Genomic DNA, 18,477 nt, shown 5'->3' with positions numbered 1-18,477 from the left:
TTAATGATAAGTTTTTATTAATTAGATAAATATAGGTTAACCATGCACTGGCTTCAGCCTATTGCGTGTCCTTTCTTCATATGTGTGTTTAAGTAGAAAACTCCATGTGTCTGGTTATTTTCAATGTTGTTAAGTATTTTGTAATTGTTAATACTTTTCCTATATATTATTTATTGCATGTCTATGGATGCTATTTGTTTGTTTGTTTTTCTTTATTGTTGAAAAATAATGTAATAAAATTAAATCCAACCCAGCATAAATCCAGAAACTCCTGTTTATCATTTAAGATTAAATAAGCGTTAACCTATAACCTGCAATACCCTTAATGGCCACTAGGTGCTGGTGGGTTGTTGAGTAGAAAACTAAGTTCTAATAATTACAAGTCAGTAAAGTAAAGTCTACCTCAGCCAATGATGTTATAACGTAAAATAAGTAATATAATATATTAAATTGGCAGGAAACTCTTTCTGAATGTTTTTATATATTTTTAATCTGTAAAATAGAGCTGATCAGACCTTTCTAGATGAAATACTTGCACTTTTTCAAACAAATAGCAAACTCACTACAGTGTGCCAGTGAACTTATAGCTATATCATGTGGTTTCCTTGGAATTTAAAATACCTCTAAGTTGACAGCAAAACCAGGCTGAAATCTGGCAACACACTCATCATTTTCCTCCAGGATCCCATTTAACCTTATTTATTTTTCTGTTTAAAACACAAAACTTAAACTCATGTGCAAACCAGTCACTCACTCAGAAACCACGACACATAGTCAATCACAAACATTTAAATGTGGTAGTGGGAGTGTAGGGAAAAAATTAAGTGTATTTTTTTAAAAAGGCCCCTGATAAGAATAGGTAATTTACTAATTTAAATAATATTTTTTGTATGTAGTTATTAGAAATGTACTTATTTTAAACCTTGATTGAATTTGCTTCAGCACTGTAGTAAATGTTTACAGCTGCTTGTTGAACACTGACAATAATATCAAACAACAAGGGTTTCCTATTAGTTTTATCTTATTGAAACTTGAAATTTGAACTGCTAAAGATACAAATAAAATGTTTTTCAGAAATACTTGGAAATGTGGATTTCCAGCATAAATTTTAAACCCTTTAGAGCTTTTAAAATGTCTTTTTAAAAAAATATCTATATATATACGTAGTGAGGAATAAATTATAACTACCACACATTATTCCCACTTCGAATGACTAAAATCAAACACATGCGTTACACATGATGAGAACATCACAGCTTGGCATTTTGTGGGAGTTTTGCCCTTTTCAAGCCTCAAACATTCAGCTTGGTGTGTTACTGACTGCTGACATGAGAGTGAACACCAGGGGAATATCAGAAGAAGATAGTTATTACATTTTATGTATGCATTACACTAAATCAATTTAGTCATTGTGTACAAAATACGAGTAATGCACTTGCTTTCCAATAATTACTCTGTTAGCTGTAGGTGTAACACAGTTAACCTTAACAAAACGGATCTACTCCTTTTTACGATCCGCTGCATTGCTATTTTTTATATTTTCTTTTCTGTTTTGGCAAAAGAACATGCAGTATCTTCTGGTACTGATTCCAGTTTCTGTAACACTGCGTGTAGTTCTGAGCGTGACCAGCTGGGGCAAACATGGCGCTGTAACGCGTAGCGGACACCCGCAACAGCTTCCTGTGACGTCAGATCGCTCCTGCTATGTAATCTTTCTTTTTTTTTATGTCTCTTCTTTAAATATACTGTCGTTATTTTCTGCATGCATCCTTGCCTGTCGTGTCCCCGGGTCGACATGAGCTTTGTTTAGTAGTCTGTGGAAAAGTAAGGCGTCACTTCGTTCAGTTTTGCTGCGTTTCCTGACGGCTAGCTAGCTGAGCTATTGCTAGGTAACGGTATCTGTCAGTGATTTGTGAGTGACAGCAGATAATCCGGGCGGTACAGTCATTACTGGAGCGCAGTACTTTACACAACAAGGTTGTCTGACTCAAACTGGGACAAAAGTAGCTCCAGTTCGTCCGGTTAGACTATAAATACACCTGTCAAGTATTTGATCTGAAACGCCTACGTTGATAATATGTGAAATGATTGGTGTGTTGCTTTTTTTTCGATGAATCGGACGCATATTGCATGTTTGTCAGATTTCTCTCTTTTAGTATTTATGCTCTTTTTGGTCACGCTTTAAGGTTAATTAAACTCATTTTAATACCACACAAAGGAAATGTAGAACGCAGATTTAAAATGTTCATTTCTTTTCTCAAGAGCAAAAATCTATCCAAACCCACCCGATCCTAAGTAATAAAATAGTTTCTCACTGAACCTAAAATCTGCTACCTGTTTTCTAACCAACCGTAGAGGAACATGGTGCACATATTTTTATTGCAGAATTGTTTTAATTAAACTCAAACATACTTTATTTGGTCCAAAGGGAAATTAAATGTCTTCCTAACTCATAACTTCCAAGTATCTTCAAAGAGTTGTTGTGGAAGGTGATGGTGTGTGCAGAAGAATCTCCAGTAGCAGGCTGTCTTGCAACTCTTGCAAACTGCCTCTAACTGAAGACTGTTAATGTAGAGTTCAATACTGATTCAGCAGAAATGGTACTTCACAGTAACATGTCCTGGATGACACCATCAGGCGTCTGCAAGCACTGTTAACCCATTTCATTTGCTTTTGTTTGTTTTTACTTCAGATTTAATGAGCTGCAGAGCCGTCTGGTTGGCTAAATTACAAAAAAGTAATTTTTGGGAAGAATGAATTCCCAAAAAAGTCTTGGGAATACTATTTATATGTTTTTTGTTTTTTAGTTTGGTCCGCAGTGTTTTTAACCTTTATATATATATATTTTACCCTGTTTCTTTTTTGTTGTTGAGTCAGGGTTCATGATCTGATCTTATTGAAGGAAAGTTAATTCTGCAGTGCTTTATATGTTGTTGAGGGTTCTTTGGGATAAATTAAGGCGAATATTTGGTAGAGTGGTCAAAAATTCTTTAGTGTTTTCTCCATTTGGTTATTAGTGGCTCTTACTGTAGTTCATTTAAGTCACAAAGACATAGAATGGTTTCATAACCCTTTCCAGACAGTTCATTAGGACCATTGTACATAGGGAAAAAACAGAAGGAGTTAGTGTCTGCCAAAAAAGAGAAATTTTGAGAATAATCTCAGAAAATTTCTGGAAAAAACTTGGACATTTTTGAGTTTGAAAAGTCAGTTGGAATAAAAAAATAATTAATTTTTAAATTAATCTTGAAACTTTTCTAGAAAAAAACGTTGAAATTTCTGCATTTTCTCACTCAGAAATTTCCCCCCAAAAATCTCTAGAAAATGTCTGAAATTAATCAGAAAAATTTTATGGAGTTTTATGGCAAAAATTTACACCCCCCCTTTTTTGTTTGCTATGCCCCTAATGTGGCGTTGCAGATATATGTCAATAAGCCTCTCATTATGTCATTATTATTTTTTCTGCATAGGACCTGGTGTCTGTAGCTTTTCTCCCTTAATCTTAGTAGATTAAATAAAGCGCTCTTTGTTTTTCAGGATGGAGAACTCAGAGGCCGGTCTGTCATCGAGGTCTCTTCCAGCGTTGGACCGGAGCGTGTCGAGATCCTCCGGCTGTCCTGATCAGCAGCCGGACTCGACCAGGTCCTCAAAGCACAGGGACCAACCGTCCAGGTCACCTAGGAGACGGAGGGAGGGGAAGAGGTCACAGCAGCGGGGGGATGATCACGAGCACCGGCTGTGGGAGATGGAGCGGCGGAGGTTGCCAGGCCAACACGAGCACTTGGAGCCCGCCGGTTCATCGTGCGGCGCAGCGGAAAGCTCTCCTAAGAGGTCTGTGCTCCAGGTGGCTCGGTGTCTGCTGCTCCAAACATGAGGTGATGTTAACTCCTCCTTTTTTTATCCTCTTCCTCACAGGAGAGCTCACTTTCTGCATGGACCGTATCCAGCCACTCACTTTGGACCCAAAGCCTGCATTCTCCCCAACCCAACTTCAGTCATGTAAGCATGAGGCTGCGAAATAAGCTGAACTTTGTGTACACTGACTGCTTGTTAGATCAATGGCACAGAGATGTTTGTGCAACTGAGTTAGATAAGAGAAAGTAAGAACGTGTTTGGCTCGTTTTAAAGCAGTCTGGTTAACTTTACTGTCAGCTGTTCTGAAATGATTTGGGTCTGAACACATACCGCTGGAATAATCATTACAATGCCTGCTGTTTACCACACAAACAAGAGGAAAGACAAATGGTAAAAGGAGGAGAGGACATTTTTATTGTTGTATTTGGAATTTGACCTGGATCCTCTGCTGCAGCTAAGAGTCACAGCAGTTAATGAACGACTATACTTCTCAGAAATGTGGAATAATCTTTATTTAATTCAGAAAATATGGTATGTGTGGAACATTTGCTCTAGTAGTTTAAATGTTCCTGTTTGTATCTTGTTGCTGACAAAGGGTCATGGTGTTGCACTGTATATTTCTGTGTTTGTTTCCTTGTGTGTGTGTGTGTGTGTGTGTGTGTGTGTGTAATATTTTTCCTACGTGTCCCAGGCACATCCAGGACCCGGTCAGTCAGAGGCTCACCTGGAACAAAGCTCCGGTCAACGTGCTCGTCATCAGGAAGATCAGGGACGAGAGTCTGGTCGAGCCTTTCAAAGAGCTCTGCAGGTTTCTAGTAGAGGTACGAGACGGATGTGTTGATCAAACACGCAGTGGTTAGTTCAAGTAATGTGTAAACATGCAGAGCTCTGAAGAGTAGTCACACACTTTGCACTTTTTCACCTCTTATTACGTTGCAATTACAGATTTTAATGTTTTTAATGGGGGATTTAATGCCATAGGCCAAATAGAGTGACATAATTGTGAATTGGAAGTAAAAAAAATTGTAATGTGCTTTGCATTTTTATTTCTTTGTTTTTCTTCTATTTCACAATTATGCACCTCTTTGTGTTGGATTACCATAGGAGTCAGCAATATTTTCCATTCAAACAGCCACTTTTCACTCAGCTGCAACAAAATAAAACCTTCCTAAAACCACAAAAAATGATTTTCTAAATATATACTACATAAAATGTTTTATTTACGAAAGCTAACAAAAATTAAACTAAAATGTATTTCTATTTACAGATATTAAAACAAAATGAATCCTCTCTTACAAGAAGGAAAAAAACAATTTCCTATATGGAAAATGAAGAATTTTTTTTTACTTTTCAAGGCTTGTTGTAGATATTGTTTGCAGATTTTGCATAAAAACATCTAAAATTACCATCTCTAATTGCATCCATAATCAAAAACATTTCGTTTTTGGTTTTGTAAGTGCCACAGTTGACTCCTGAGTTACCACATAAAGTCCAGCAAGAAACAAAATGCAGTGCATGCAGTAGTGTTTTCTGGTTTTGTATTCTATGTAAACCATACAGTTAAGTTTATGTCAGCTTGGTGTTTGCACATTAATATAACATTTCCAGTTAAAATCTAGTGCAATTTAATAAAAGAAGTAAATCTAAGATATAAACTCAAACACCAGTATATGCTTTATAAAAAGACAGAATGGATTTCCTAAACCTTTACATGCATGTTGCATACATAACAAAGACACAACAAGTACTCTTGAAATGAAACAAGATACAGGAGCTTGTATTAAGTAAAAAAAAAAAATCCTTAAATTAGATTTTTTAAAAAGTGGTAGATCCACTGGCAGATTATTTCACTCATAATATGGTAAAAATGTTTTGTTAAGAGTGAAACTGCAACTTTTTTGTCAATATTAAGGAATTATTGACTTAAAACAAGCTCCTATATCTCTCAAATTTACTTGCAAGTTAGTTTTGTCTTATTTGAAGTGTACGAAGACATTTGCAGTAGAAACTAGACAAAATACTTCTTTGTGCACCATGGTGGGGTACTTTGTACAAGCTTTTTGAAGCGCCACCTTAATATTTGGAGGTGGTTACTTTATCGCTTTTTTGCTTTTTATTTTAATATCTGGACAGAATCTTCTGTTCATTCTTTGAGAAGAGTCCCTCTGCCAAGCGCAGAAGGTTAAACCTCTTCGCCTCCACTGAACATGAGTTCCTGCTGAGGAATTTGTGGTGCCAAAGAGCAGCAGGATCTAACCACCATCAATCCAGGAAATGTTTCAGACAAGCAGAGGAACGCTCCAGTCTGGTCTCCTGCAGCTGCGGCGCATTTTAACCACATGTTTCTAAAACCAGACGTTCAGAGCCGACCTGCAAGTCGACATGTTTGTATTTCATCCAAACACCACCACGCTGAGCCGCAAGCTAACAGTGCGCGATTCGGTGTTGTGGCTAAAGTGTGTACTTGTGCTTCAGGAGAAGCAGATGATGGTGTATGTGGAGCGCAGGGTAGCAGACGACGCCACGCTGTCGAAGGACGAGGCTTTCGGCTCCATCCGCAATCAGCTCTGCACCTTCAGAGAGGGTGAGACATCTGGGCGTCTCATAGCAAAGCCATGCAAGCTGTCTGTGACGCAACACTGCCATGCAAAAATATTCACTTCAAAGAGTTCTGCTGATTATATCTCTGTACAAATGTAAATATAAATGATGCTGTGACATTCAAATCAGAAAACTGTTATAATAATACTGCTCTTATTTAAATATTTTACAGAATTAGCACATTTAGAAGCACCACTAAATTAACTTTATGGATGTTTTGTCTCTTTGTTTGATGGCGTTACTGATAAATAATCACCAGTTTCTAGTTTTGTTTATTCTCTTTTTGTGGGGTTATTTGGTGCTACGAGTGTTTAAACTTTGTGTCATAATAGTTTATTTCTTATAAAAAGGATCTACAGTTTCTTCTTGTTTCATTTTAAGCTGGAGATAAAAGTAAATACATCCTCTTTTTATTTACATTATCTCGAGGATTGATTTCTAAATAAAGCCAAATACAAACGTGAGCTTTTTTAAGGTGGATTTTATTGTAATTATTAACGTTACTGGTGAATATGTGAATAATACTAATTTTATGTCAGTAGTAAAGAAGGATTAGATTTCTGTATCTATGAAAGAAAGTAAAAAAAGGACCAGAATGTTATCAGTTTGCTTGCGTGTAATAGAAACATACAGAATCATAAATAAGTATTTACACCCCTTGAACTTTTCCTCATTTTGTGACATTAAAACCTTCAAAACGTACAAAAGTATTGCAATAGTGACACTGCTTTAAAAGCAAATAGTGCCTATTAAAATACTCACCCACTTGGACGTTTTACTCTTTTTACTGATTTAATTGTGATTTATTTATTTATTTCAAACACATTTTTAAAAACAAGCAATTAGTAGGACAGAGAAAACATGTACATAACCAAGAGCAAAAATAATTTGTTTACCACAACTTTTCTGTTTGAAAAGGAGTAGGAAGAAGTGAACACCTATTTAATCCTACCCTTTATCTCAATTTAATGAAAGATATTACTTACTGACTTAATAATTTATCAAAAATTTTAATTAAAGCCATGTTATAATATTTATGTGCTTGTTCAGTATAATGGGCCAACAAATAAATTCAATTACATAAACAAAATGGTTACAAACTAACTCATAATAAGACAAGAAAATCTATGGATAATAATAGAAATAATGACAATTGGACATACAGCATCAGAATAATTACCAACTTCTTGCCAATGTACACCTATAAACTGCTTGTACATATCAGTCATAATCAACCAAAATCTGCTTTTTTTAATAAAAAAAAATACAAAAACCTCCTTATCAAATTTAAAAGTGATTTTTATAATGAAATGATAGTTACATAAAATGTTTAATATGAAAGTAGAGGTGATAAAACTTGAGGTTTTGTTCAAATATAAGCGTTTTTGGCCATATAGGTATTTACACTGAATGTTTTCGTTCTAACCTGGATCTGACGCCAAATAAAACCTTCGCTCCTCTTTTTATTTAACGTTTTAAAAGCGAAACAAAGTTATCAAAGATCAGAAACTGATATTAACATTTTGCATCTGATTTGGGGAAAATATAGATCAGTACTGCACTCTACGTAGTGCAGTTTTTTTAAGGTGTCAAAACAAGAAAATAAATCATCTGTTTTCCCACTGCCTGACTGGAAGCCATTTTCACCATTGTGTTGTTTCGTGATTTGTGGGAGAATCTGAAATGTTCAAGTTTTTGGTTGGAAAAATTAATAGCTCATTTTTCCAACTTGGAGATTGAACGCAGTGAAGATGAGTTTGATGTCGTTCCCAAATCCAAAATTCAACATCACAATGACAAGTTTTATTTGTAATGTTTGTGACTTCAGGTTATGATGATATCTCTGACTGCATCGACCTGATCATTTGTCTGGGGGGCGATGGGACGCTGCTTTATGCCTCTTCTCTCTTTCAGGTATTGATACTTTGATCAAATGAGATGGATGCAAGATATTATCTGCATGTTCTTCTGTAAGAAAAACATGCAGTGTTGATGTATATTTATCTCATTAGTTGACAAGATTAATAATGTTAAACAAGATTAAGGAGCTTTTATCTCAATTTTTGTGAATAAGAAAGTTTTTCTTCAGTCTGCTTAGATTTCTGGATTTAGTTTTTCATTTTTACCATAATTTTCCTTTAGCCTAAAATAACATTCAGGAGATGTTATTGCAAAAGCAAAGCAATCTGAAGAAAAGCCAATTAATTTGCAATGTAGGAGATCTTTTCAGAAACATAATTACTGAGTAATTATGCTCTAAAATCATTTTTCTACATTTTTCTCCTGATCAAAATAAGTTTAGGAAACTTCTGTTGTTTCAAACTTAGTTTAGCACATCACAGAATCTACTAATTTTACTTTCTGTATTTTAACGATGTCTTTCAGGAGTTTTGCATGTTTCTTGTGCATCACTTATCATCACAGAAGTGACAGAAGGGTTTTAGTTTAAAATATTTTCACAGCAACCGCATTTGAACAGATTTTGCTGATATTTTGTACTGCAGACTCTCTTGTTCAGAAAAGTTTTGACGCCAACAGATTTCCTGTTTCTTCCTCTCCAGGGCAGCGTCCCGCCAGTGATGGCGTTCCACCTCGGCTCGCTGGGTTTCCTGACGCCCTTCAAGTTTGAGTCGTACAGAACCGAAGTGGCCAAAGTGTTGGAAGGTAAAGCGAAACTATCCGTGAAACTTGTAAGCAATCTGTTCAATCAAGACGCACAAAATCTAAGGAGCTGGGTGTGTTGTGCTGTGGGGTCAAAGGGAACGCGGCCATCACTCTGCGCAGCCGTCTGAAGGTGAAGGTGGTGAAGGATATGCTTCAGAGGACGGGGCAGCAGCCGGAGAGCAGAGAGCCGCAGATGGAGCATAACGGCCTCCTTCCTCATGGACACACCAACAGCGAGGCTGGGAAGGTCACCCTGCAGCTGCAGGTGAGAGGTCGCTGTTTACATACTGAGCTTGTTTAATGCAACGTTTTTGTTTTATTTTTAATGAGAAAATTAGGATAACATCAATGTTTCTTGGATTCACATCTCAAAAAGGGAGAATAAATTGTTTTAGTTTTAGATATATTGGCCCCAACATTGGTGTCGGCCGATATTAGTCACTTTTTAACATATCAGTATCAGTCTGGTAAATAAAAGCAGGCCGATATTAACAACCAATATTTGTTAATATCGTCTTGTTACCATTTGTTTCTGACCATTTTCTTTCCACGGCAGAGAAATATATGTAATATTGGTAAATATTGGTTATCGGCCATAGCAGCAGTATTAAAATATATTTATTATTCTTATTTCTATTACTAAAACTTCATACAAGCTTTCTAAAAAAAATTAAGTAAAATACTTTTTTTATGAGTTTACGAGTAACTAATAAACTACGGTTGTTACTTTAGTAAGTGATTATTTAGATGATTGATTATTTGAAAACATTTTTTGACACATTCTGCATATTTTGTATTTAAGCTTTTTAATACAACATTGCACATATATCAAAATGCAAATGAACAAATAATTAAATCCCTTTTTAAAATAAGAAAATTTGCATTTTATTGCCTAAAATGTAGTATCATAACACTCCTGTAGTGTGGAATTGATCATTTGTAGCAAATAATCGCCAGCAGTGAGAACAATGCTTCTTACATCAACATGAGCAAAGCTCAGCACTTTCTGCTTTACTTCACATCAATACAGTACAGGGCTGGTTTGTTGATTATTTATTCTATTAACTGATGATTAATTAGATAGCAAAAGGCGCTTTATAGGAGAAATGTTTATTTTTTTTACAGGATTTGAACCAGGTGAAGCTAAAACTATGCCACTTGAGGAGTTCTGGGTGGAACATATTTACTTACAGACATTTTTTCTTCATTTAAATCCAAAATGTATATTTTGTAAACGGTTTTAGTTTAATTTCTGCTCTGAGTGTGTTGTTTTTTAACCAAATTACCTTTTTGAGACTGATTACTCCAGTTAACGATTAATCAATTACTAAATTAATTGACAAATATCTCAATAAGTGATTCATCACGATTAATCCGATTAATCGTTTCAGCGCTTCTGACATCCAGGCTAAAAGACAGGGATATTAATGTGTAATTGCAAACATGTAACTGTGTTCAATATTTTTCTCTTTATTAACAATTTCCATATAATTTAAATGGCTGTTTTTACCATCAACCCCATGATGGTTAAAACAGCCATGAAGTTGCAGTTTGTTGTTGGGATTAACCCACATTTGCAGTACTCTTCTATTTATGCTCTATATTCATTATTTAGCATCTTAGTTACTAAGTTATTTATCAGGCTTGGGCACTAAAGATGGTGAAAGTCCATCCAACTGGCCAAATATTTTATCTTCAAGCAGAATCTGAATGTATTGGAGCTGTAACATAACAGCTTTGCCTTCTCTAATCTGATCTCTGGCTTGAAAAAGGAAGTATGGCGTATTTCTATTCAAAGGCACGTTTTGTACATGAGCCACCTGCTGTGGGAGTGAGTGTTTCCTCCACCCAAATTGATAAATCCGGGAATGAATGTCAGATGTTTGATTAAAAAGGCCCATTGTTATTCCTTGTAATTGTGAAAACGTATTCCTGATTTTTCCTCTTGTTTTTTCCTGTGCCTTCACTTGATCTGGACGAACCACATTCCTGAAGAGCCGTAGCTCCTTATTTCACAGGTGCTTTGTGTATTTATTTGTAATTACAATGACTCACAGACCACAGCTGCGAGCGGTCCTCCTCCTGTTGCTGTGTTGACCTTCACTCTCTCCACATTTTAAGTCTCTTTAACTGCTGGAACATCTTCCACGGATCGTCTGCAGCTTTTTGTGATTTATCTCAGACTGTAAGCTGATCTATCTCTGCTGCTGCCTAGCAACTAGCAAAACTTTTCCTCCTTATGTTGCTGACTCTTATGGCAACTTTTTCTAATTAAGGTTGCGTTCACACTGCAGCTTGAAGTGACTCAATTCCTTTCCTTTTGACGTAATGCGACCTGTATCTGACCTTTTCATGACAGTCTGAACAACTCAAGCCGGATTCCTTTCGAATGCGACCCAGGCCACAGGATATCTGAAACGTATCCGATTCAAATGTGATTTAACGTTCAGCTCACATTCATCCGACCTGAACGTCATTGATACTCGACAAACGTCATTCTGCGCCCTGATACACGCAGGCGGGAAGGAAAACAACAACCATAGCGGAGTGTAATGTGGATTAAGTTGTTACTGTACTGGCTCCGGTCGGACAACAACCTTAAAATTGTAAGTTATGCTCCGCAGTTAGCATCCATGTTTACTTCCGCTAACACTGAGCACTACTTCTTCATGGCGTTTGGCAAAACACCGAGCGTGCCCTCTATGTGTGACGTTATGGCGCTCTCTACTGCGCATGGGGGACACTTTCAGTTCACACTGGAGATCACGTAAACAAGTCGCATATTTTGGAAGTGGGAACGACCACAGCAAAAAAACAGAAAATCCGATTTGACAAAAAAAATCGGAATTGGGTCACTTCAGGCTGCAGTGTGAACGTGGTTTTGATTTCAGAGTCACAAAATGTATTTTAGGCTGGATGATGTAAGCAACACCACAGGTAGTTTGAGTAAAAATGAAAGATTATAAAATAATATGTTAAAATACTGCATAGAATAAGTGAAATAAATGTCTAAAAACAACAAAACAAAAAGGTTTCTTACTTTGTTGCCTGACTCATAGTCCAACAGTGTGTAAATTTATAGTTTATTGTTATCTACACGCTTCTGATTTAAAATGGTATTACACAACATACTCCAATTACCTTGACAGGATGAAATTAATTATTAATCTATGACTCTGACCAATGCCGACTTGTTATATTCTCAATCTTTAAAGCTCAAAAGGGAAGAAACAGAACCACTATGCTGTTCTCTGTTTAGCCTTTCTGTTATCCGCTAAAAGTCTTGCTCTCATTCAGCCTGAAATGTCCTGACATGTTGCTAAAACAGCTTTTAAGATTTCTTTTTAGTCCTTTGTGTTTTCAATAACTTAACACTGAAAATCACTACATTTGAGCTGATCAGATGGAGATCTTCGGTTTGAGCTTCAGACCAATCTGTTCCCAGTCACTTGTCGTTTTCTCTGTGCATCTCTAACGATCGAGAGTTAATGTAGTGTTTGTGCAGCAGCCTACTTTATTGTCCAAGTTCTTTTTACTGCAGAATAAATGCAGAACATTTCTTTGAATCCAATAAAGTCTTGGTTTAGCTCCTCTGACCCTGCGGTTTCGTGACAAAGAGCTCATGCGACCACAGGCTGACGGAGCGAGCTGTTGGGATTTCAGTGTTAACCTCAGAAGCGTTCGTGTGCGCACAGAGAACATGTGTATGGGTCAGCGAGGGAACATCCACCCGGTCTCCATGATGACCGTCATAACAAAGCTCTCGCCGCACACACGGGAGAGAACGCTGGATGTTGTGAAGTTCTGTTGAGCCCGTTTCCATGGAGACAGTGGCGTCAAAAGCGGAGTCGTCACCAAATGGGTATTTAATGATTTCTGATGCTCTCAGTCTGGCACAGAGTGTAACTAAACAACACGCCTGACTGCACGCGCTCGCGCACCTGTCTGTGTTTTGTCAGTTTCTGCTCGGCTCCCTCCGCCCCGTCGTCTCGCTCCAGAGGGGTTTTTCTTTCCTTTTTTTTTTGTTCTCATCAGTGAAGTACAGTGATAAATTGTTTTTACTGCTCTCTGAACCCCACTTATACCCTCACATTACATCACGTCTGCCGTCTCCAGCAGGCAGGATGTTTGAGTTGAGCTCTGCTGACGTCAGCACATCTGCCAGACATCACAGCTCAGCGGTGCAGAATGCCGTGTGATGGAGGTGCAGAGCGTGATTTGTTATGCGGTGGGTCCTCTGCTGGTTTCCCCCCGGGCTGTGGGACTGCAAGTCTCAGTCTGCTGGTGGAGGATTTGTTGTTTTTATTGACAGCACAAATTAAACGTAACGTCTGTGAGAGGGGATTACACTCCGCAGACTCCGGAGAACCAGGATGCGCATCAGTATCTAATTATTCATGCAGCTTTTGTTTTCAGTTTAATAAATGAAATTCATGTAGGTTTAGCTGGGTTGTTTTCCAGCTGTGACACAGATGTTGCATTTAGCAACATCTAAATGGCCCTTGTAACAGAGGGCCAAGAAAGTCTTTAGAAACCTGGGAAAGTACTGACTTTAATCATTTTTTCCCCCAGTCTGAATAAGTTTGATAAACGCAGCAAAAATACAAAATCTTACCAAGTATTTTTTTTGTATAGTTTCTAGTGCAAATGTATAGTTGAAATAAAAAAACAACAACTTAGATGTAACTTTAAAACTTATTTTAAGTCAATAATTCCTTAATATTGATTAAAAAAAAAACTAGTTCTCCTAGCAGATTATTTTATTAATATGTTGGGAAAATGTCTTGTTGTAAGTAAAATAATCTACCAGTTGAACTAGTAGTTTGTTGTAATCAATATTAAGGACTTCTTGACTTAAAATAAGCTCCTACCTCTGGCTGAAAAGTTACTTGTAAGTTAGTTTTTTCTTAATTCAAGTGCACTGAGAAATTTGCACTAGAAACTAGACAAAAATACTTGATAACATTTTGTGTTTTTGCAGTGGCATTAAAAAACATAGAAAACAGATTAAGATTTCGCTTCTTACTTCATGGAACAAGAGAACAAAATCACGTTTATTGTGGGATGATAATCAAAACGTAAGTTTTTGCTTCACTTTTTAATTCATTTTGCTTTAAGTGACACCCCCCGACGTACACACGCCGACACCCACTCGCACACACACACACACACATATGCTCACACACCCACCCCACCCCCCCACACACACACACAAACGTTAAAAGATACAAAAAATTTCGATTTAATGTTTTAATTTGGACTTTAGATGTTTTCCTTTCTGTTTTAAATTGGATCCACTGTTACTGAACTTGCTTTGAATTTTTGTTTGTTTTGGACTTTAGAAAAGTTATTTACACTTTATAATCTAATCCAGACTATTCTGGTTTTTATCTGACCCAGGTTTGGTAAATAAAAGGCTATTTTAGTGCTGCGTTGTTTCTTAAATTGTGTGGCAAAAATAATACTAAAACTAATCTATTTTGTAATCAAATATAAATAATATTATAAAAACTGATTAAATGAGTCTGGAAAAGTAAGAGATAACTAAATAGTCATTTTCTTTTATCGCTCTAGAATATTTATTAGCATAACAAGCCTATTTTGTTCCAGTTTTACTCTGAGTCAAATTAATAAGCAAATGTAATAAAGGTGAAATCAAACCATAAGCACCAGTTGAATTCAGCCCATCGACCTAATTTGCAGAGCGATTGCTAACAGATCATGTCTCATGACATGAGACATGATCTCATGTCTCATGTGTATGGGTCGGCGAGGGAACGTCCACCCGGTCTCCATGGTAAAAGGTTAGTAACCATCGCTAACCTTTTGTTAGCGATGGTTACCTCCAGAGAAAAGCATGCAGCATCATTGCTTTGTGTCAAAATGACCTCAGATGGGAGGAGATTGCAGTCAGGAATATTTATTGTGGAAAAACATCAAAAACTTAAATGTGAGGGTAAGAAGGGGTCAGTATGAGATCCACAGTGTTTACACAAACATTTTAAAAGAAAACGCATTACAAGGCCTGACTGATTGTATTTGAAGCAGAAAAGTATCATTTACTTCTCTTAATGTGAAAAATTACATAGCTGATTTTTAAAGATATAATACTGTTAGACATTTATTAAATGCATAGAACTAGGTCTGCAACTATCAATTATTTTAACAACTGATTAATCTGTTGATAATTCTGGTGATCAATTACTGCTCTGAGTATGTTCTTTCAGCAATTAATTACTAAATTAGTTGATGATTATTTCAATAATCTGATTAATCCAGGGGTCTCAAACTCCAGTCCTCAAGGGCCACTGTCCTGCAGTTTTTAGATGTTCCACAGGTACAAAACACTGGAATGAAATGGCTTAATTACCTCCTCCTTGTGTAGGTCAGTTCTCCCAGCCTTGCTAATGACCTAATCATTCTATTCAGGTGTGGTGCAGCAGAGGCTCATCTAAAAGTTGCAGGAAAGCGGCCCTCCAGGCCTGGAGTTTGAGACCCCTGGATTAATTGTTTCCGCTCTAGCGTCTATCAAACCATTGGTCTCTGAATATTAACACATTCTGGCTTCTGGCCTGTAGATGTCACTGCAGTAACATATTTAACATATAAACAGACTATTACACACACTGTAGCACAACAGAATTACAAAATTTGCATTTTTATCAGTTTTTCTGCATATGTTTGTTAAACTTCCAGACTTAAAGGTTTTGTGGTGTTTGTGTTCCTAAAGTCCTTCTGATTTGACGCAGGTGTTAAATGAAGTGGTGGTGGATCGAGGGCCGTCTTCCTATCTGTCCAACGTTGATTTGTACCTCGATGGGCGGCTCATTACTTCAGTCCAGGGAGACGGTGAGACGAGAAAACATTTTTTTTTCTTCTTTTTGTTCAGCTTCATCTCAAAAGCAGAGTGAAAATGTCCCGTGTCCTCCAGGGGTGATCGTGTCCACGCCCACTGGCAGCACGGCGTACGCAGCTGCAGCAGGAGCCTCGATGATCCACCCAAACGTCCCCGCCATCATGGTCACACCCATCTGTCCACACTCCCTGTCCTTCAGGCCCATCGTGGTTCCTGCTGGGGTGGAGCTCATGGTGAGACTCTGTGTGAAGAAGCAAAGCAGAGCGAAAAGCAGGGGTTTTTGTTTATGTACGTATGGAAAAAGGAGAGATTTGGGAGAAAGGTTTGTGCTATCAGATGGTATTCCATATTCCATTTATCTAAAGTTTTAATTTCATCCAGGGCTTTAAGTGGGCCGGTACGCAACTATATCACTTAAAAATGGAGAACTCAGCAAAGAATCAGGGCTTGAAGACAGAAACTCCAGCTCTGAACAGCGAAAAATCAAGAGCTTACATGATTGGCAGATCAGCTGAAACACATAACATGAGAACATGTGGAGAAAACATAACAAAATGCAAGAGTAAACTAAGAAACTGAGTACGAAGGAATATATGGCAAGACCTTTCAAGCAATAATTAGTACAGAGGACTGAACAGAATATGGCAAGACCTTATCAGAAGTAAAAAAAAAACACAGTAGATCATGACAGGAAAAACAATAATGCAACAAAAAAATATGAAAATAGATCCAACAAAAATAACTAATATGGCAGAAACTATGAAGTATACAATCAAACCAAAAGCCAACAAACCCAAAACTCAACTGTCAGTTACTGAGCTATGGTTTGATACACAGGTGTATATAAAACATTACATGTTTTGGTCCCATATTTGTTTGACATTGAGACGAGCGCTGCCACATCTTTGTTTTTTCACTTCATCCATCTGTCTTTTTTTTTGTTTGCCAACAGATCACTCTGTCCCCCGAAGCGAGGAACAACGTCTGGGTGTCGTTTGACGGCAGGAGGCGGCAGGAGATCCAACATGGAGACTGGTACATTTTATACATTCCATCAACGCTCCTGGTCTGTTTCAGCTGCTCTCCTTACCCTCCTTCTGTTATTTTTTTTTTCTCCTGACAGCATCAAGATCACCACGTCTTGTTACCCCGTGCCGTCCATCTGCTGCCATGACCTGGTGTACGACTGGTTCGAAAGCCTGGCGCAGTGCTTGCACTGGAACGTTCGCAAGAGGCAGGCCCGACTCGCTGACGTCTCAGACTCTTCGGACACGGAGAACTAAAAGAACGACGGCAGAGGAGATCAGGTTCGCTCCGAGATATGATCAGAAAGCACCAGACTGTGACAGAGGCAGATCAGTGTAACACTGCTGCACTGTACAGGCTGTTATAGTGAGTTTACCCCTGAGTCATAGTATCTTATTGTTTAATTTGTCGTTTTTATGAGAGCATGCAGACACCTAATGCAACATGAGCATTGAGGAGATCATAGCACTCCCCATACATAAAAAAACAGCATGCTATAGGAAAAACTTAGCATTAAAACAGCCTGAATAAATAAAACCTAAGTAGACTGAACTTCCTATTACATGTAAATTTGTACATATAGATGTCTAGTTTAAATGTATCTGTTATATTTATGTTCGTATACGTCAACAAGTTGAAAATATTACTAACGCTTACCTGAAGTTTGTGTTTGCCTGAAGCATCTAGAGCCGTCATTTTGTTTGCACTGTAGTTACGTTTGAAGCTAAAGCTGCACTCGGACTGTACAGGACTGCAGCACAGCTACGTGAATTTCATGTTTATGAAACTGACAAATAATGATGCAGAAAGAAAGCCATAATGTGAAAATAAAAAGCCTGACAACTGTTCTCTTTGTTAGCTTGTTCTTTGCTTGCTAAGTCTTTAAAAGAAGGATGAAAGTTATTAGCAAAGCTATTTTGCAACTTTCTACAATGATTATGTAGCAAACCACAGAGTGCAGCATGTGATGATATATTTGTGTAATGTTTTATCACAATGATATGCACATTCTACATTTTCATAAATGGCAATATCACCAAAAATGTAAAATATTTTATATAGATTCATTACACAGTGAGTTATTCCTGTTACATTTTCTTGTTTCACAGCTAAACAAAATTCTGAATGTTTTTAAAGAAATATGCAAGACAGCTAGCTGTCTTTACATTTGTCTGGCTAATGGTGACTAATATCTGAAGAAACTGGCTGCTCACAGAAAGTTGAGTGGAAGGAAAATGTTTGCAAGAATAAGTGACGAAGATCCAGAGTTTTCTGCAGATTCAGAAACAGCTGGAGGCAGAAGTACCTGAACTGCTGCCACATAAATGCATCCACAGGTTACAGCTGTGGAAATTCAACTTCTGAACAGGAGTCATCAGAAATGATAAAAAACTATGGTATTTGATATTCTCACTTTTCAGATTTTCTGGCTTGTGTCAGGACTTCAACAGGGAAGTACATGAATGGAAAGTTAA

The 18,477-nt window shown here is 37.3% G+C and overlaps 1 protein-coding gene across 3 annotated transcripts; it reads left to right on the top strand.

The window, feature by feature from the left end:
• The first annotated feature begins 1,624 nt into the window (after positions 1 to 1,624).
• LOC102237279 (NAD kinase-like) lies at positions 1,625 to 17,850 on the top strand. Of its 3 annotated transcripts, none has more exons than XM_014471499.2 (12): positions 1,625 to 1,706; positions 3,538 to 3,831; positions 3,916 to 3,999; positions 4,547 to 4,676; positions 6,331 to 6,439; positions 8,285 to 8,370; positions 9,018 to 9,120; positions 9,216 to 9,385; positions 15,870 to 15,969; positions 16,052 to 16,209; positions 16,929 to 17,011; positions 17,100 to 17,850. In XM_014471499.2, coding segments are annotated over exons 1-12 (1,479 nt in total). In that variant the 5' UTR covers positions 1,625 to 1,704; the 3' UTR covers positions 17,260 to 17,850. The 3 variants fall into 3 exon arrangements, with proteins under 3 accessions (XP_014326985.1, XP_023190718.1, XP_023190719.1); XM_023334950.1 differs by lacking the exon at positions 1,625 to 1,706 and adding an exon at positions 1,713 to 1,824; XM_023334951.1 differs by lacking the exon at positions 1,625 to 1,706 and adding an exon at positions 1,713 to 1,889.
• Positions 17,851 to 18,477: the final 627 nt, after the last annotated feature.

The sequence above is a fragment of the Xiphophorus maculatus genome, chromosome 6 (assembly GCF_002775205.1).
Source record: "Xiphophorus maculatus strain JP 163 A chromosome 6, X_maculatus-5.0-male, whole genome shotgun sequence".
Taxonomy (NCBI): Eukaryota; Metazoa; Chordata; class Actinopteri; order Cyprinodontiformes; family Poeciliidae; genus Xiphophorus; species Xiphophorus maculatus.
The sequence above is the reverse complement of the archived record's forward strand: the minus strand, read 5'-3'. Positions and strand labels throughout refer to the sequence as shown.